The following is a 21,073-nucleotide window of genomic DNA, read 5'->3' as shown; positions in this document are numbered from 1 at the left end:
AGCTCCAAGGAGATTATGTTGAAAAATAAAAAAAAATTTACCCAAAAAAAATTGTTTTTATACTTCATTCTAAGGACTTATTGAACTACCCTCGTATTTCAAGTCCTTTGACCATTTTGTCAATTGATCCTCAGAATTAATTAAATAAAAATGGTTGAGGGTGAATTCTGAAAAATATCTTGAAATCTCTTCGAATCTTAGGAACTCTCTGAAATGAATCACTTCTCTTGAATGAAATCTTTAAAATCCACTAAAATGCTAAATTAAAATCCCTTAAAATCATTGAAATCCTCGGAAATCTTGTAAGATCGTATGAAATCTTTTAAAATATCTTAAAATATTCTAGGTCCCATAAAATAGTCTCATATCTTCCGAAATCCAAAAAAGTCTTTATCCTAAAGTGTTTCAAACACCTTAATGGCCCTAAAATCTTAAAAATACCTTCAAATTAATTAAATCTTTAAAAAATTTCTCAGAATCTTTAAAAATACTCTGAAATATTTTAAACGAATTCAAGACAACTCAGAAATATGTATAGATATTAATTGAATAGTGATTAACCCATGATTTAATTTATTGAAGGAAAAGTGACAAGGGTAGCTTAGGGACCTGGAAATAGTAAATAAATCGAAAACATAATTTCATTAGCCCTGCAACTTTAGAAAAAGTCGAAATTACTTTTCCAAATTAAGAAAAATTATTAAAATATTGTAAACTTGAATTTTGCTACAATCAGAAGTAAAGTCCCGTCGTTTTAAAATTAAATTCCTGGCTTTTTCTCGATCGAGTCTCCACCCTGAATTAACGAAATACTTACACAAGAGTCATCAAAACAGTAGTACTTCCCCGTCGAAACCTGAGCAATGGCTGTGTAGTGTCCACAATTGACAGAGGGTCCCATGTGAGTAACCATGGAGGTGAGTTTGTAATTTAATTTCTTCATGCCTTCGTCTTTTTCTCTCCAGAGATAGGGGCCCATGTCGACTGTTTGTTTAAACACTATGTGTCGGGAAATCTTTCCGCCCATGACGCTGAATCGTTTCAGCTGCACACAAAGCACTTTGGGCGGCCTCTCCAGTCTAAATTGTTTTGTGGCAGGTACTCTTCGCTTACAAGCTTCGCACTTGTAGTCATTGTTATCTAAATGCTCCTGACTGAAGTAACTCGAGAGAGCTTCATCTAGGGTGCTCGCTTTCCGAATATCCACCAGTAAATCCTGCAATTTCAAGAAAAAAATTATAATATAATTTCATCCAGAGTCCAGAATAACAAAAATATGGGTTTTCCATAATACAGGGCTCAGGGCTCGGATCAATTAGAACGCTAAAAAAAAAAGTCGCATGAAATTTCGAATACAGGCCACAAAAAATCACATGAAAATTTTTAAGAAAATGCAGAAAAACAATTTCAGACACTGAATGACTTAAATAATAACTTTATTCTTTGAACAATCAAAATAAGGTTTAAAATATTTCTTCTTGAATTGTTAAATTTGTCAACTTGGATTATTTTCAACCGAGATAAGTTTATAATTTACTCAACAGTTTAGAATTTAAATTTCACACTGGATAATTTGAACATGAAATAATCCGTTTTTTTTAATGATTTTGACTTCATATTTTTTTAAAGAAAACTTATACAAGGTGTCTACTCAAATCCTGGAAAAAAATTTCCTGACAATTCTAGATTCTTACCCAGGTACTTCAAGTTTTTTCCAGGTATAATTGTTGATAGTAAGGAGCCATTCAACTATTTCGCACTTTAAAACGATAATTTATATTACAAGTTTTTTAAAAAATATATTATAACTATCGATTGATTAAATAATTATTTAATTAATCGATGGTTTGTCATAATAGTAACATAAATAATTATAGATAATAATTAAATAATATTGAACACAATAATTTCCTGAATTTGACTATAAAGTTCATGACTTTGAATAAGAATTGAAACAAAATTTTATTATATCTTCTTATACTTAAAATTCAAGGGATATTTTGGTAAAATTAATGTGGGTGCTATATTAAATTATATTTAAAACGCTTAAAATTCCTAACTTTTAAAGTAAACATATTGCGCTTTCAACAATATAGGTGAACTTTTTAATAAAATAGTTGAATTTTGAACGAACAAGATTAACTCCTTACAAAAAAAAGATTTTTCAATCAAATATATTTATTCTTAAGCAAATAATGGAATTTTTAACTAAGACAGATCAATTTTCAATGAAGTAGTTTATTTTCAAACCAAAAGATGAATTTTTAAGAAATAAGATTAATTTTCTGCCAAGAAAGACGATTTTCCAACAAAATACATGAATTCGCAACAAAAAAGTTGAAATAATTGATTTTCCAACTTTAAAAAAATCGACTGTCAATTAACTAGTTGAAATTTGAACTAAAAATATCAGTTTGGTACAAAAAAATGGAATAATTGAATTTTCAATTAGAAAAATTAATTTCCCAATAATACAAACTTAGCCCAAAGTAATAAATTTTTAGTTTAAAAAATAACGTTGCAGAACACTGATGAATTTTCAACTAAACTGGTGAATTCTTTTAACTATAATGCCGAATCTTCAACTGGAATAGTTAAATTTTCAGTTGAAGAAACTATTGTTGAACCAAAGAGATGAATTTTCCACTAAATTGATAGAATATTTATTTAGAATAGTTACATTTCCAGTTAAAAGGAATTAATTTTCAAACAAAAAAAGAAATAATTTTAAAAAAAAATAAATTTTCAAAAAAATATCTACATTTTCTAAGAAAGTGATGAATTTTCAACTAAAAAGATGAATATTCAACGGGAATAGTTGAATTTTAAAAACAAAGAGATAAGTTTTTAATCAAAATTACGAATATTCAACAAACAAAAAATTAATTTTGAACTAAAAAGTTAACTACTTTTTAGTTAAGTTTGTACTTGTGCAAATGAAGAATCATTGTTATTCAATTTTATATGACAATTAAAAAATATTAGACATGTAAAGAACCTATTTTACAAATAAAACTTTAAATTCTATTTAGAACGATTTAAATTTATAGGATTTCAAGTCAAAATATATTGCAACTACAAGAAAAGAGTTAAAAGTTCAACATAAAGAGACGAATTAAAAAAATTTTATTTTCAAGTTAAAAATTTGAATGGTTTAGAAGACAATTTATTTTTACACACGAAAGATTAATTTTCAATCAAATAGTTGAATTAAAAAATATATAATTTTCCACCAAACTGATGCATTTAAAATCAATCAAATAGTTTCAGACTTACAGGCGAATTTTTCACAAAGTACTTCAATCATAAAGAGGAATTTTCCACAAAGTGGTGAAATTATTAAACAAAAAATATTAATCTTCACACAAATATTTTAATTTTCGAGTACAAAAAATCAGGAATTCTTTCAGCCAAGAAAGATGAATTTTTATTGAAAAAAGATGACTTTTCTACCACAGAAGATGATTGTTCAATACAAAAGGACGAAATTTCTATCCAAAAAGACGAATGTTAAAAAAAGCAGTTAATTTACGGACAGAAAAAATGACTTAAATAGAATCATTGTTTTCAAATCAGAAATCGTACTTAAAAAAAGTTGCATTTTCAAACAAATAGTTGAATTTTTAATTAAAAAAGAGGATTTTTAGAAGACAGTTCAATTATCAACCTGAAAAAGTTAAATTTTCAACAAATAAGCGAAACATTTAGACTTCTATCAAAAGAGACGAATTTCCAACAAAATGGATGCATTTTCAAACAAATAGTTGCGTTTTTATGTCAAATGCAATTTTTTAAAAAGACAATTAAATTTTTCACAAAAATTGAATTTTCGACCACAATATATGACATTTGAACAAATTTGTTGAATTTTCAATAAAATAATTAAATTTTCAACCAAATAGTCGCATTTTTAACCAAAAAGGATGAACTTTCAACCAAATATATTTGAATTCTCATAATAGGTTCCATTAATTTAGTGATAAAAAATAACAGTGGGAAAAATATGAATTGTTTAAATAGTTTGAATACGAATTCATGTAATTAAAAAAGGATCAATTTCGAAAGCTATTCATTACAAATTTCCGGCGACTTTATCACGAGAAACATTAATAATTGAATATATTTTATTGAGATTTTGGGAAATGGTTCAAAATATATAATGGCAATATTTAAACAAAAAAATCAAATAGGTAATCACATGACGTGCTCTTATGGGTCCTCTACAATTTTCAGATATTTCAACACAATATTGATAATTTCCAAGTTATAAATCCGCCTAATATAAAACATTTAATTGGTCACGCGATACAATGGTACATGGCTTTCACGAGAAATTAATCTTTTTTGAAATTTTCTCAATAAAATGGTAACATTTTTTCTAGTTTTGAATTTCAATTTCAAAAGATTCATTGTGAATAAAACTGAAACATATTATAGTGAACTTCTGGGAAAAACGGAAAAAAATCGATCAGTCGCGCTTTTCTTTATCAAGTCCTACTTTTTCAAAAAAATTGATAAAGTTGCACGATCCGAGACATCATCTTTTAATCATGAAATGTTTAAATCTTTTTCAAGGGAATTGGAAATGGCGGTCTAACTTTTTGCCACCTGGTGCCGAAAGCTGGAATTAGAAAGAGTAGGTAAAATTCGAGTTCTGAGTCGGTTATATTACTTTGAGAACGGTGGCGAGAATTAAAATATTACCGAGAATATAACCGAGAAATAAATTCTCTGAGAATTTATGAGAATCTCAGAATTTATTTTAATTCATAGAAAATTGAATTTTTTCGTTAAATTTTCGGTTTAAAATTCAACTCTTTTTGTTTTTAACTTTTTTTAAATTTATATATTTTAGCAAAAATTAACACTTTTTGAAAAAATGCAACTATTTGCTCAAAAATTAAACAATTTTGTTAAAATGTCATCCTTTTTGGTTAAAAATTTTTATTTTTGAAGGGAGAACTCAATTTTTCTGGTAGAAAATTATTTTTTGTTACAAAATTCATAGTTTGATCATGAAAACTGGACTAAAATCTTTTCAAAAGAAAATTCAACTATTTCTTTGAAAATTTATCTTTTTGATTTAAAACTTCATCTTTTTTAGAAGAAATTTCATTTTTTCAATGAAAATTCAACTTTTTGGTTAAAAGCCGTTCTTCTTTACTTGATAATTCAACAAATTTGTTTCAAACATTTGGTTGAATCGCTTTGTTAAGAAATCACCTTTTTCTTTAAAGATTTATATTTTTATTTGAAAAGTTATCTCGTGGGTAACTTTTCCATTTTTTTAAGATTGGTATTTTTTAGTTAAAAATTCGCGTTTTTTGTTGTAGAAAATAATTTTTTTGTTTGAAATTTCCTTTTTTGGCATAAAAATGCATCAGTTTCGTGGAAAATTAATTTTTTGTTGAAAGGTCATATTTTTTGTTTGAAAATTGAATTTTTGTAAAGAAAATTTGTCTTCTGGTTTAAAGGTTCAATAATCTAGATAAACTTTTATTTATTTTTTGAGTGAAAAATCTTTATTTGTTGGTAATTCGTCTTTTTGGTTTTAAAATTCTTTTCTTTAGTTGTATAAATTTAATTCTTTTTTGATTAAAATATAAACTATGCCACTTTCTCGTTGGCAATTTGTCTTTTTAGATTAAATATTGAACTATTATGTTAAAAAATTAAGTTTTTTTTTAAAGAAAAATCCAGTGTTTTGTTAAAAAGTTATCTTTTAAAGTAGGAAAAACTTTTTTTTAAAAATAAATTAATACATTTAAAAAATTTAAATTTGTATATGAAACACTGTTTTATACCGCTTATAAAATATTCTATGGTAAAAATATCAGATTAAAATGGTGGTATTTGTATAATCATGATTTGAAATGAAAAATTTAGTCGAAAAAGCAGAAAATTTTGAAAATGTCACGCGTCGTTAAATAATTAATGAGCTACTGGTTTGTATATTTTCAATTCCTGAATATGTCTGAGCTAAAAAATAATTTATATTCAACCGTTGATATAACCTGAAGAATAAAAATATTGTTAAAAATCATAAATTCTCTTAAATTCTGTCATATTCTCGGTTATATAACCTGAACTTAAATTCTCGGGAATTTAAGAACTCTAGGTACAATTTTAAAGATGTATTTTACTTTTTACATAAAATTGTTTATACGATTGTTTTGTGAAGTATAAAACAATAAATGAATACTAAAAACAAATCTTCATTAAAAACAAATAGTTTTAGGTAGTATTTCCAGCTTGTATAGTGAAAAATCAAGTTTTTTTAAAAATAGGTATTAAAAAACAAAACAATTATTGCACATTTCATGTAAGTTTCAATGCGTTGTAACCTTCAATAAACTTTAATTAATGAATGTAGCGACCAAATTTATCCATATTAGGCCAAGAATAGAATAATAGACGACTGGAATTTAAATAAGAATTCTAACCTTACATTTAGACTAGACTTACAAATAGTAAGTATTTCATGTAAAATTAATAAAAATTTACTTTGAGTGCACTTTTACTTCAAAATAAGTCCATTTAAGTTTATAATCTTATCAAATTCACAATAAATAGAGCAATAATTGTTTTTTTAGAACAATATTTCTGTCAAACAATGTGTTTTTTCAATGTATATATGCAAATTCCATCTAAATATCTTTATTTCCGATAAAGACTTATTTTTAATATTCAATAAATACAGTCAACTCAACAAACAAAAAATACTTAAAACACTTTTAAGCACAAATAAAAATCAATCTTTAAACTCATACCTATTCTTTCTAGTTCGGATTTTTGTTAACAGGTGGCGCATTGCAGTTTAACCATTTCCAATAGTGGCATTTTGTTCGAAATAGTAATACCACCAGAAAAATGTCAATTATTGTCAAGAGTTCGAGCCCCGATAATATAATAAATTGAAAATTGTAGATGATCAGAATTTAGAATTAACGAAGATTACCTGAAAGTGTTGAAAAGTTGTGGATACGTGGTCGCACTGAAGGCACTTGACTTCCGTGCGAATATAGCCACCGAATATCTGGTTAACGGGTGTAGTTTCCTTTGAGTAATTGTCTAATTTAGTAGCTTTATGTCTTGTTAAATAGGCTCTCTCCATTCCCTCCAATAAATAACGTAAAAATTCGTGAGCATCTTCTTGTTGTCCTAGTACCATGGTTCTACAAATTTCTGCAAAGAGGACATCAAAAATTTTATATAAATTAGAAATTTTGTAATGTATATATTAAAATATTTTTGAAAAAATTCACACTTACGTTTAAGTTTGTTATAAATGCAGAAAGGTTTGAAAGCCTCCCCTGATTTTTGGTGGCTATACTGCAAAGTCTTGGCCATGGAACAGGTAAGGCACTCTCCTTCTGAAATAAAGCCGAATCCAAACTTATAAACAAATTAAATTAAACCTGCAGGCCTCGGACTCATTTCAGAGAACAAAAATTTGTAAATAATAGGGTCACAAATTTGAAAAAATAGTCTTAAAATAGGGTTGTAAGATTTTTCAAGCATCAAATTTTTGTGTAGTCCGAAATCAAAAAGTGTGCAATGGAAAATTAACTTCATTTTTTAGTAGTATTTACAGTTTTCTAAGCTAATATTTTACATGTATTAAAAATGCATCTCAATGATTATTTCTAAGGTTATTCTTTAGTTTATGAATGATCAAAATTCTTAATTATTCATCGCAGGCTTCAGTCTTTTCTCTATTTCTCTCGCTTTTCTACTTAAATGCGAACTAAATAAATGGAACCCAATTAAGAAAATATATTATTGGTTGAAAATTCATTCTTTTCGGCTAGAAATTTCATTATTTGTATATAAAGTTGAATTATTTTGTTGAAAATTCAACAATTTTGTTAGTCATATATCTTGGTTGCAAATTAGTTTTTTTGTGTGTAGAAAATCAATTTCTTGTTGAACATTGATCTGTTTCAGTTAAGGACTCAATTTTGTTTTTTAATGAACATTCGTTTTGGTTGATTAAATCCAACTGTTTTCTATTTCAAATTAAAAACTGTTTTTTTTTCTTTTTTTTTAATATCAATCATTACAACACTTTTCATTAAAATTACATTGAGTATTTTAACATACGTCATACTCGGTCGGTAACGTTGAAATCTATAAGGCCATACCACTTGGTGGAATGCAAAGCATTGTTTAGATAGGAGTTTGATTAAAATTAATTAATTTCGGCGAAATTAAGTAAAAAAATCGTGATATGGCTTTGCTTTTAAGAAAAAAAACCATTCCTTTAATTATTGTTAGCAATTGGAGGAAGTGTGGGGGTTGGACAATCCATCAAGAAAAAATATAATGTGCCGCGATTGCTGTTAGGTTGCATTGTTGGGATAGTTGGCGGTCAAAAATTTTGAATTTTGGTAATTGGTTAAAGTGTGTTTTTCAAAGATGTCAAGAGATTATTTTTGCACTTTGAGAAAACAAAAATTATCAAAGACTGTGATTCTTTTTAAAAATCCTATAAGATTTCTTGAAAATCCCTAAACCTCTCCGACTTTTTTTTAAATACCTTCAAATTCTTTGTAATCTATACAAATCTTTCGAAGTATCTCGAAACTAATTAAAATTAATCTTAATGGCATAAAATCTTTAAAATATTCTTAAATTCCTTTAAATCTCTTGACAATCCTGAAATATGTTTAAATCCTATACAATTAAACTTTAAAATCCCGTCAAGTCCCTAGTTATTCCTTAAAATCACTTGAATTTTTAGAAATCCTGTAAGATTTCTTGATAATCCTTAAAGTCTTCCGAATTTTTTTGAACTCCCTACAACTTCTTTGAAGAAATTTAAAATATTGTAAAATTGACTAAAATTAATTCAAATCTTTTAAGTCCAAAATCCTTTAAATTTTCTTAGGCTCCTTAAAATCTCTTGAAAATCCTTAAATAATTGAATTTAGTTTAATCCCTTCAAGTCTCTTAAAATTTATTTAAATCTTTTTAAATAACTTTTTAAATAGCTTTCAAACCTTTAAAATCACAAGAATTGTCTTAAAATATTTAGAAATTTCTTGTAAATCTTGAAGCGTTTTTGAATCCTTTAACAGAAAATCTTAAAATCCCGTCAAGTCCCTATAATAATTCCTTAATATCACTTGAATTTTCAGAAATTCGTTGAGGTTTCTTTCAAGTTTTCGTTCATTTTCTGCTTTCTTTTAAAATCCTTTGAAGTTGTTTGAAATCGTTAAAAATCTCTTGAGAAATCCTAAGATTACTTAAAGTATTTTAAAATCCTTTAAAGTCTCTTTGATATAACTTGATTTGATATGAAAATAGTTAAATTACTTACTATCGAAAATTATTATGACATAATTCGCCAGCAATTGAGATAATAATCTTAATTACGGAAAATTATAATTTTTTGTGATGGACTGCCTAATCGCACATTTTCAAAATTACCAACAATAATGAAATAAATGGCTCTTCTTTCTTAAAGGCAAAGCTATATCACGATTTTTTTACTTAATTTCTCCGAAATTAATTAATTTTAGTCAAACTCAATATTTTACGTTGAAAATTGAACTTCTTGGTTGAAAGTCGAACTACTTTCTTACAAGTTAATTTTTAGGTGTAGATTCATAATTTCATTTGAAAATTTGTGTTTGGTATAAAATTAATTTTTTTAATTGAAAATTTAATCTATTTTTTATAAAAATCGTATTTTTCGTGTTTTTGTGTGTGTAGAAAGTCAATTATTTTGGTTAAAAATTAATCTGTTTTAGTTGAGGATTCACGTTTTTTAAATCCGTTTTTAGTGGTTAAATCCAACTGTTTATTATAAATTAAAAACTTTTTTGTTGAAATATAAACTATTACATTTTTCGTGATAAAAATTTAACTTAAAATTAATTTAAGTTTAATTTATTAAACATGAATTAATTTAAACTTAATTAATGAAATTTAATTAATTTAATTTTAACTTTAAAAAATTTTTAAATTTAACTTCTTAGTTGAAATTTGAACTACTTTCTTAAAGTTAGTTTTTGAGCGAAGATTCATAATTTTAGTTACATTTTTTTAATGAAAATTCGTTTCAGTTCGTTAAATCCAACTGTTATTTATTTCAAATTAAAAACTGTTTTTTTTGCTGTTGTGAAGTATTAAACATTACATTTTTCGTTGAAATTTTCTATTTTGTTGAATAATTCTTAAAGCCTAAGTTCCTATTTTGAGTTGAAAGTTGAACTACTTTCTTAAACTTTGATTTTTGGGTGAAATTACATAACTTAAGTTGAAATCATGTGTTTTTTTCTACTTAAAAGTTAATTTTTTCAATGAAAATTTAACCTGTTTGTTAAAAATTCAACTGTTCGGTAGAAAATTCTTATTTTCGCCTCGAATTTCGTCTTTTCTTATAGAAAGTCAATTAATATGATTAAAAATTAGGTTGTTATAGTTGAGCAATCAAGTTTTTTAAAATGTTTTTTTTAAATCCAACTGTTTATTTAATATAAAAAAAATTGCTTCTTGAAATCTAAGTTATTATACTTTTCATTGAAATTTCATATATTTAAGTTGAAAATTCAACTCCTTCGTTTAAAGATGAACTACTTTCTTAAAAGCTAGTTTATGGGTCTAGATTAATAATTTTAGTTAAAAAATGTTTTGAAATAAAAATTTAATTTTTTGTTACGAATTAATCGGTTTTTGTTGAGGATTCAAGTTTTTTAAAGTCTGTTTTTGTTGGTTAAATCCAACTGTTTCTTAATATAAATTAAAAACTTTCTTGTTGAAGTATCAGAAATTACATTTTTCTTTGAAATTTCATATTCTTAAGTTGAAAATTCAACTCCTGGGTTGAAAGTTGAACTACTTTCTTAAAAGTTATTTTTTTTTGGGGTGAAGACTCTATTTGAAAATTCGTTTTCGTTTAGTTAAAAAATAATTTTTTAAATGAAAATTTTTAATTTTGTTTAAGATTCAACCGATTAGTTGAAAATGAAGTTTTTTGTTGAAAATTAATATTCTCGAATTAATAATTAAAATGTTTTGCAGAAAATTATTATTTTTTTTTTTTTATATTGAAAATTCCCTCAAATGAAAATATAACTACTCCATTGTTGTCTATTAAAGGATATTTTTTATTTAAAATTCTTTTAAATCCAACTAGTTGAAAATTAATGTAATTTTTTGAAAACTTGTCACGTTTGTAGAAAATTAATCTTTTTATTTGAAGATTCGTCTTTTCTGGTAGAAAATTAGCCTTCTCATTTGAAAATGAAACTATTTGGTTAACAATAGATGTAAAAATTTGGTTGGGAATTAATCTTTATGATTGAACATGTAACTGTTTGTTTGTAACTTTAACTGTTTTGTAAAAAGCTCATATTTCACTCATTATTTGTGTGGAATTAATCTTTTTTCGTTAAATATTAAACTATTTGGTTGAAAGTTGAACTACTTTGTTCATTCATAAGAATCAGTAAAATGTCAGAAAAAAAACTTAACGTAATTTATGCACGGCCGCTAATCAGTCATTGAAACAATTTTCCGGTATGTTGTAATTCTTTGAGATAGCGGACACATTATTTAAGTAGAGTAGCTAAGAAGTTCAAAAATATTTTTCAAGGAAAAGTATATAAATAGTCGCATTAGCAGACAACTGTGAGAAAATAATTACTTTAGTGTCATTTTTTTCAAAACCGTAAAAAATAGTGTAATCCCTTTTGAAAAAAGTATCAAATACTGTCAATAGGGTGGTGAGTCCGAGGCCTACACCTGTAAAAATGATTAACCATGAACAGGAAAACCTACCAGTCTGCTCGCATTGATGTGTGTCGGACAATAGCCAATTAACGAGGGCTGGAACGTGAAAAAGGGCTTGAAGAGTACTATTTAAGTAGCATGTATTTCCGACATTATACATGCCAGCGCCGATAGGAATGTTATCTCTCCAGCCCAAAAGGACTTTATTCGGATGATATAAAACATGTTTAGGTGCTGGTAAAGTGTGTTCAGTCTTCCTGCCCTCTGGTCGTTTAGAAGACGAAGCATCCTCATTCATATTTCCACTATCGGAATTGTCTGAATTTCGGGTGTAAAAGGTAGCGATTTTCAATTTTAGGGGGTCCAGACCTTCCCTGGGCTTGCACGTTTGTGCTTCTTTTTCGTACTCGACCGCACCTTCCGCGATGCGAGAATAACTGTCAGCTATGGTGATCGACAGGTCGTCGGATTTTGACTGGCTGCTCTCCAAACTGTTGCGGAGTGCCACCGCAACGGAATCGCAAATGCTCACTGCAGGCATCACTATCCTTTCTTGTTACCTTTTAAATCAGTCTACGCATCCAAATCTGCAATTTGAAAATTTTCTTATTCGCACTTTCACAAAGTATAAGCGAAATAGCTAATAAAAGCGAAAAAGTGGCCAAAGGGTGAGAGACATTTTTAATGTTTCTACCCGACGGATGATTTTTAATTCCCGGTCAATGCTTCTGTCAGTTGTCATTTACTTATTTACAAACTGATAAGACTGCAATAGTTTATTTTAATATCTAATATTCGCTTCGATGTTCATTGAACTTATGTAATGCAATTTTTAGCTTTTAAAAGTTGCCATTGTTATGAATGCTGAGTAAAATGAACCCTAGAACATTGAAAAATGTTTAAAATTTCAGATTTTCTTTGAAATTTAGGAAAAACTTAAAGCATTACAATTTTCAACATTTTTGCAATAGCTTCTTAAAAAATTGACAAAATAAAAATTCATCCTGGGCTGAATTAATAAAACTAACAAATTATTAAATGTCAACAGATGGGAGTGTCCACATAATAAGTGGCTGTAATGTATTTTTTTAAGTTTTATTTTCACAATTAAAGAATAAAATAATATTAAAATCGGTTACAAACTATTTTTTTTCAATCTTGTTATAACCATATCATATGTGCATGAGATGAGACCGTTTTTAATCTCTGGATACAAAAAGTGGCTACGTCCCAATTTTCGCGGGAAAATTGAGGAAACCGAAATACAATAAAATGTTATCCATCCTGTCCCTAATAAATCTACCAATATAAATTTAGCACAAAACTAGTACAGTTGATTCTTGATTATACAAGAACTTTCTACTTTCGCATGAGAAATATTACAAGACTTTAAACATATTTGACAAAATTAACAAACTTTCACTAATTCCAGTTATAGAGAATATAGAAATTACACACTGTTCGTGAAAAATGATCAGCCATTTAACAAAAACACACTGAATAGAGAATACAAGCGAACTTTAAAAAATTAATACACAGAAGCACGTGGCCTAGACATAACACAAAAAACATTCCACAAAATCGGACAAGAGTTCTGAGGCGAAGGAAAACAAAAAATATTTGAGAAGCCTTAAATATACCTTCAGTTGACAACCATAACCTACTTTTATAAAAAAAAAGCCAGAAACGTACATGTCAAAAATTGCAAGCATAAAAAACCTGCAACAAAAACCATAAAATAATACCACTTTTGAATTCGAATCTTTCTCAATCTGTCAATGCAATCTTAGAAAATGTTCATGAACCGTAAATCACTCAATACAATTATGACCTTCAGGCTCGAATATCGTTTAAATTCAATCAAATCCAATAACAGAAACAAAGAAGTTGGTCGCAAATTTTGAGCCCTGAGAAAAAATGAGCATCCCTCGTAGAAAATAAGTGCAGACTTTTTGATAAAAAAAAAAAAAAAAACTAGGACGTGCATGTGTGTAAAGAACACGCGGCATGCCGAAGGATTAGACACCGCGCCAACTTTATCATTGTTTACCTTCTCTTTCTCATACACAAGCACTATCATTTCCGGTAGCAAATTCACCAGCTGAAAAACACCTTAAGGAACTGGAACTCCAGGATGCCAATTCTTGAACGAAATTATCGATTACAAATGTGTTGCATTCAATAATGCGGTAGCCGGATAAGAATTGGGCGCGTGTCCATCCACGTCGAGGAAGTTGAACAATCGTAATATCAACTAGTTCGTAACACTCACCCTTGGTTTTTATCCGAAAGGATAAAAAGTTCACGTCCAGCGTTTTCGGAAATCTTTAAAACTTCCTTGGATGGCAATTGCACAACATATTTCACGGAAATGTTCGTTGGAACGCGAAAAAAAAGCAGACCCGTCTACCATGAGGCGGCCATTTGCATTTTGCAACCGGAGATCCGTTTGTAAGAGACTTTTGACGAGAAATTCTGATTAAAATAGAGCTTTCATACTTAACATAATAATGTGAAAATGATTTGATTAATTTTTTTAAATTATTTTTTCATGATAAGGTATAATTAGGTAGAAGAGGTCATGTAAAGAGTGTTTGAAAGACTAGAGTAGTGGATGGCATTTCACGGAAGTGTCGTAAAGGGGGGGATAGTAGCCTGGTTGGCTCTCAACTCCTGACGCAATTCAAATTATTTAAATAAATATTCTATTATCACTATTCATAAAAAGATACGTTATTTGCTTATTTCAAGAGTATAAATATTAATTAAATTGAAGGAAGATATTCAATGACGTTATCGTGAATTTAATTGAGACATTCCTTCAAAAATAATTTAATGTAATAATCACATTTTCGCGCGTTTTTGGTAGCCAATCACAATAAGAAGAATCTGAAAGCATCATCAGCATTGTAAAGATGAAGAAAGCTAGTGCTTGTATTTTTGGGGGTTATTTTCATAATTCGAGATCTGATAGTAAATTTGAGCAGAAATGTGCCAATACAAGAGTATCGTGAGTCATGAAAATTGGGTCATTGAATTAGTACTCGCCTGAAATTGTGTTTTAAAATTATAGTTGTCAACCGGTCCCATGGTGTAATGGTTAGCACTCTGGACTTTGAATCCAGCGATCCGAGTTCAAATCTCGGTGGGACCTAAAATAATTTATTTTTTGTGTACAATTTTTATTGATTTTCAGTGGCTGGATCTTTTTTTTGTAGCCTCTCAACCGGTCCCATGGTGTAATGGTTAGCACTCTGGACTTTGAATCCAGCGATCCGAGTTCAAATCTCGGTGGGACCTTTGTTTTTTACTTCCTTAAATTTGTTAAGGGTTTTATTTGCTGAAAAATGCCTTTTTCATTCTAAATATTTTTTAAGGTTCAATCTTCTTTTAATGTTATGATAATTCATCAATTTTCTTATGTTTATTTTTATTTAAAAAATTATCGATTGATTTTCTCTCTATTCATGTCGATTTAATTTTTTAAGAATAAAAAATAAATCAGTGTCATAAAAACTACCGAAAGACATTTTGCAATGTATTTTTTGCGAGGTAGTATCAATTAATTTTTTTATTCGTATTTGATTATTCTACTAATTATTAATTATTCGAATTTAAAACACAAAATCCTGATTCACTTTGGCTTTGGTTTAAAATGATTTCTGCTTCAATTCAGTGGTCAAATTTTCGCGCCTTAAGGAACGCGCGCTGGCGCGCTGACACTTGGCTTTCAGACGAACTTTTTTTTAGAAGAACGCATGGCTTTTTTGTAAATAAAAGGTTAAAGATCTGAAAAAATGGTTCGAAAATTGAAATATCATGAGCAAAAGTTGCTGAAAAAAGTTGATTTTATTTCATGGAAAGCAGATAATAATTTACACGAAGTAAAAATCTTGAAGCGTTACCGGATTCAGAAGAGAAGTGATTACACAAAGTACGTAACCTAGAAATTAATGTCATCTTTTTCTTTTTAGTTTTTACCGTTTATATATAATTCATATAATTTATTCTAACTGCTAATTTAAAAAAAAATGTAATTTGAAAGTTTTATATATAATTTTATATAGTTATATAGTTTTATATATAATTTTTTTCACCGTCATTACTAATGTTTATAACTTTTATAAGAATGTTATAATTTTGTCAATAATGATAAATAATGCAATTGTAAGTTTAGGGATATTATTTTATTATTTATTTAAATTCTTCTACTTTAACTTATTTTTTATTAATTTGAAGTATTTTTTTTCAAATTTGTCTGCTTTTTTTAATAAATTGTAAATATTTTTTCATCTATGTGTCGTTGTCAAAAAGTTGTGAACTTTATTTCCAGCCGTTATTCCCACTTCCATGATTTAATAGATTTTTTTAATAATGCTACAATAAAGTGCTTACATTGAATTAATTTTGAGCAAAGTTTCAAAATTTTAGTTGCTTTTGTTTAGGAATGTGAAATAAAAATATGTCTCAAATTTCCACTGGCTAACATGTTCCCCAATAACAAATTCGAAGGCAATAATTGGAAAATTAATGACAAAAGAATTTTGTGAATGCTTTATGCTCGTACGAATCATTTGGGTCGAATTGATGAATCTAAAAATTATGAATAGATGTCGATAATTAAGATCCGTAGGTGCTCGATTGTGCTTAAAAGTCTATTCAGAAAATTTCGTTTCCACCCAGTAACATTCATATTTTAGGATATAACTCGAAAAAATCAGGTTAAAAAATTATTAATTTTATTCCTGTGATAGTGTTAACAAAAGTACAAGAAGGTAAATTGCTTGTAAGTCAACGAAACTTTCAACATTTTTAATGATTTTTACGTCCACTCTAAATTTTTTTACCTTAATTTTGAAATTAAATATCCCACTCGGCAACACTGATTTAACTATTTTATTAATCGTCCCTTTCAGACTGCTTACTGAAATTTATCAATAATCCTTGTCCTAAAATGTGTCTTTAAATGTGCCTTTATTTTTTCGACTTTAATTTCAACTTTAAATACAATTTTTTAATAACTATTATTTACTGAATTTTTATTTATTTAAATTTAGTTCAGTGAATAATTATATTTTCAGAAGGATTTTAAAAGTCTTTCAACGCGTTTTTAGAATATAAAACAGTTTCAAAATTAAGTTTGAAATTTTCATTTAAAATTTATTTACACTCCAAATATCATTCCTGATCTCCAAAATTTGTATTTTCTTGTAATTTTGGTGTGAAATATAAAAAAAAAAGATTAAGTAGTTGTTTTTTTAGTCTGTTTAAAAAGAAAATCATAGTCTAAATTTCCCAACTTTGTGGGAACGACCCTTATCGTCGTCTTATTTATTTTCTTCACATTTTTTGCAGGTGCAAATCAGTTCATAGTTTTTAATAATATGTGGGAATTGGAAGTATTTTTAAACCTAATTATTATTTTGAACCAAAATTTATGCAAAAGAAGACAGAAGATTTTAAACTTAAAATTTTCGAAATTTAATTGAAACGTTTAGAATTGAATTAGATTGATTCTAAGTGTGATTATAGGTACAACCAAATTTCACGTCAAATTCGAGAAATCGGTAAAAAGATCAAGGAACTCGATCAGGAAGACCCCTTTCGTGCAGAGCAAAGCGCTCTTTTGCTGGAAAAATTGTACATGATGGGTCTAATTCCCACAAAATGGGACTTATCTCTCTGTCAAAAGGTGAACGCAAGTTCCTTTTGTCGACGACGCCTGCCAGTCGTAATGGTTCGAAGTAAGATGTGTGAAAATTTAAAAATGGCAACTCAATTGATCGAGCAAGGTCACGTACGAGTTGGAGCCGAAGTAGTTAAAGATCCAGCATTTCTAGTAACTAGGTAATTCTGACTTATATTAAAAAAAAAAATTATTTTCAGGGTGTCCACTGACCGGGAAAACCGAGATTTAGCCCGGAATTTTAAACATCGGAAAACCCCAGGTATTTTCTTTCGAAAACCGAGAATTTTTCAGATTTGTGTTTACTTTTGCAATCAAAATCGTATTGTTTTTTGGAAAAAAATGGTTTAGAATATTATGCTCAGTGCTTATGCTTTGTTCAAAAATGAATTTTCCTTTTATACTAATTATTTAAGAATATTTAAGAGTAATAAATTTCTTTTTATGTATTTAGCGTAGTATTCCATAGGTAACCTAAACTTATATAATTAATTGCAAATAATTGGCATAGTAAAGTTATAATTAAAGTAATAATTTTCAAGAAAAACTGATTTGAAGTTGGAGAATGGCATACGCTCATGTGTTATATATTTTTTCATAAAAATATAATGTTACCAAATAGAACAAAGATAGAAATACGATTTATAATCCAGAGTTCAAAATCTATTTTTTCGATTCTGGGTCACAAAGACTCGAATATCTCCTAAACTATGCGATCGACAAACGGACCCCTTTTTGCGAAAAATCACGGTTTATATTCTTAAAAAAGTTCAGTTGCTTCTTTGCGTATAATTTTCATTGCGTTTTATTAAATCACAGACTACATATTTTCCTTTATTTCCCTCTTTTCTCATCTTCAAAGAATTTTTTTTTGTTTTCAAACAAATTCCCCTTTTTCCCATGTTCTCGTTTTTTCGCTTAAATGAGAACTGAATTAATGAAAACCAATAAGAAAAACCAACTATTTTTCGTTCAAAGTTAATTATTTTTAATTAAACAGCCAACTATTATATTTTGGGTTCGGAAATATTCTGTTTCGGATACAAATTATACTATTTGGTTGAAAATATAATTATTTTGTTCAAAATTCAAGTTTTTTATAGTTTTTTTATATTTATACGAAAGTCTTCTTTTTGGTCGAAAATTCGGCAGTTTCGTGGAATATTTGTCTTTTTGGATAGAACATTCATTATTTTGGATTCAAAATTCATCTTTTGGTGGAAAATGCATCTTTTATGAATGAAAGCTAATTTTTTTAAATTGAACATTCTACTATTTGGTTGCGAATTTAAGTATTTTGTTGAAACTTTGACTGTTTTGTTTCAAGTCATATTTTCTGTTTTTGTTTTTGAAAAGTCTACTCTCATATTTTTCGTCCAAAATTCATCTCTTTTTGTCAAGAATTCTACTATTTGGTTGAAAATATAATTATTTTGTTGAAAACTCCTCTATTTACTGAAAAAGTAATCTATTTTGGTTAAAAAGTCGACTATTATATTTTAGGTTCATAAGTAATCTCTCGGTTAAAAATTTAATTCTTTTGTTAAAAATGCAAGTATTTTTTTTAAAAAGTAACATTTTTTGGTTAAAAATTCGACAGCTTCGTGGAACATTTTTCTTTTTGGATAGAAAATTTGTCATTTTGAATACAAAATTTTTCTTCTGGTGGAAAGATCATCTTTTATGGTTGAAAGTTAATTGTTTTTAGTTGAAAATGTAATTATTTCGTTGGAAATTCAACTATTTTCTTAAGAATTCATCTTTTTTGCTCTAAAATTGGTCCTTTTGGATTGCAAATTCATTTTCTGGTGAAAGTAATATTTTTTTAAATTTATATTTCTTAGTTTAAAATGATTTTTTGTTGTTGAAAAGTCGAGTATAATATTCTTGGTACAGAATGTACTCTCTTACTTGAAAAATCTACGATTTGGTTGAAAATTAAATTATTTTGTTGAACATTCATTTTTTTTATAGAAAATCCGTCATTTTGATTTGGAAATACATATTTTTGCAGAAAAGTAATCTTTTTTCGATAAATACTCATCGTTTATGTTTAAAAGTTAATTCTTTTTAAGTGAAAAGTCTACTGTTGTATTTTTTACAGAACTTATCTCATGATTAAAAATCCTACAATTTGGTTTAAAATGTAATTAGTTTGTTGAAAATTCTACTGTTTTATCACAATGGTCATGTTTTCCTTTCGAAAAATCAACTGTTTCGTTAAAAATTCGTATTTTTGGACAGAAAAGTTGTCCTTTTGTATCTAAAATGAAACTTCTGATGAAAAAGTCATTTTTTCAACATTTATTTTTCTGAAAAAGTGTACTATCATTATTCTGGGACCTTTTGATTAAAAATTTAGTTATTTGTTTTAGAGTTCAACTGATTTGTCGAATTTTCGCTTTCTGGCTTGGATATTCATATTTTTTGGTTGTGAATTACACTATTTTTTTGAAAATGCAATATATTTCGACTTTCAATTGTAGAAATATGGTACTATTTTCATGAAAAACCACCTTATTTCCCCTGTTTTGAGAGCATTTTGGGATGTGAAGTTTACATATTTTTTATTTATATTTGATTTATATTTTATATATTTTAATGAAATGGTATTTTTTCGTAGCTATGACTATTTGGATTCTAGAATGAAAATAATGACAACAATTGACATATTTTTGACCTTGGAGCCCTAAAATATTTAATTCTTTAGAAACTTTGTATAATAAAGCAATTGAATAATTATTATGATAAACGCTTAAAAGACAACCAGGAAAATAGGAAAATAGCCTGGATTTTTTTTAAGTTTGAGTGGCTTCAATGATTTTTTTTATCATAGAATGTATTTATTATTTAATGAATGAAAAAATTAAATATTTATTAATTATTTTAGAAACTTGGAAGACTTTGTGACTTGGATCGATACCTCCGCTATTAAGAAACATATAATGGCGTATAATAATGCGGTGAGTATTTTCTTATTTCTGATTGTAAAGCTTCATGTTGCAATTAGAATATTTACCAACTTATTTATATTTTTCAGAGAGATGACTTCGATGCTATGTAAATGTAAGAAATTTCAATCATTTTGTGCAAAGAAGGAAACTTTGTATTCACTTTTTTTTATTGTATGAAATAGGTTTTGTAAATAAATTTTGGAATTTGACTGCTAAGTAAATTGGAATAGATTATTTATTATCCTCTTCTTGCAAATCCGAAGTTTCAATCAAGAACATGCTCATGAATATGAATTGAATGTATCTTTTTTTTAATTATATACTGCTTATAATGCGAGAAATATATTTTCTGTTACTTGGGCATTTAAATTTCGCGCGGATATTTCTCGCATGCGTAGCCGTGATTCCTGTGTGTTTTTAGGTTATGTAACCCTAATTGTAACTACTGCGCATGTCAGAGGTATCCGCGTTCAATTTAAATAATGTTATTATTTCGGTTATTTGGAATAATTTTAGCTATTCAAAGGATTGCAATTTTAAAACTGAACAAAAAATTTAAACAGGACGACTTTTTTTCTTTGAAAGGTTATTGAAAATAGTATGTAAGATTTTTTAAATCCTAATTCAAAATAAAACTTTGATTCAAATGTTTTATATCCTGGACTTTATATTCAATTATTATTTAATATTCTCT

General features: G+C 27.4%; 2 protein-coding genes and 2 non-coding genes across 7 annotated transcripts in view; 3 read left to right on the top strand and 1 right to left on the bottom strand.

Moving 5' to 3' along the window:
- The window catches only part of LOC117170564 (ubiquitin carboxyl-terminal hydrolase 36-like), a 25,928-nt gene extending 11,753 nt beyond the window's left edge, over positions 1-14,175 (bottom strand). For 2 of the 4 annotated variants that reach the window (XM_033357396.1, XM_033357399.1), the window contains exons 1-5: positions 14,012-14,175; positions 11,788-12,326; positions 7,272-7,373; positions 6,959-7,185; positions 818-1,216 (exon numbers count right to left, since the gene is read on the bottom strand). In XM_033357396.1, the coding sequence (XP_033213287.1) occupies positions 818-1,216; positions 6,959-7,185; positions 7,272-7,373; positions 11,788-12,280 (1,221 nt within the window). In that variant the 5' untranslated portion in view covers positions 12,281-12,326; positions 14,012-14,175. Of the gene's footprint in view, positions 1-817; positions 1,217-6,958; positions 7,186-7,271; positions 7,374-11,787; positions 12,327-13,789; positions 13,988-14,011 lie in introns of those variants that run through there. The other 2 variants (XM_033357398.1, XM_033357397.1) reach the window with 2 other exon arrangements.
- A 646-nt stretch (positions 14,176-14,821) lies between these two features.
- Trnaq-uug lies at positions 14,822-14,893 on the top strand. Its single transcript has one exon. It is a non-coding gene; the product is annotated as a tRNA-Gln (tRNA).
- A 74-nt stretch (positions 14,894-14,967) lies between these two features.
- Positions 14,968-15,039, top strand: Trnaq-uug. Its single transcript has one exon. It is a non-coding gene; the product is annotated as a tRNA-Gln (tRNA).
- A 432-nt stretch (positions 15,040-15,471) lies between these two features.
- On the top strand, positions 15,472-20,597 carry LOC117170565 (U3 small nucleolar ribonucleoprotein protein IMP3). The gene is made up of 4 exons (XM_033357401.1): positions 15,472-15,673; positions 17,272-17,586; positions 20,316-20,388; positions 20,466-20,597. The coding sequence occupies exons 1-4, from the start codon at positions 15,537-15,539 to the stop codon at positions 20,487-20,489; spliced, it is 549 nt and encodes a 182-aa protein (XP_033213292.1). The 5' UTR covers positions 15,472-15,536; the 3' UTR covers positions 20,490-20,597.
- Positions 20,598-21,073: the final 476 nt, after the last annotated feature.

This window comes from Belonocnema kinseyi, chromosome 4 (genome assembly GCF_010883055.1).
Source record: "Belonocnema kinseyi isolate 2016_QV_RU_SX_M_011 chromosome 4, B_treatae_v1, whole genome shotgun sequence".
NCBI lineage: Eukaryota > Metazoa > Arthropoda > Insecta > Hymenoptera > Cynipidae > Belonocnema > Belonocnema kinseyi.
The sequence above is the reverse complement of the archived record's forward strand: the minus strand, read 5'-3'. Positions and strand labels throughout refer to the sequence as shown.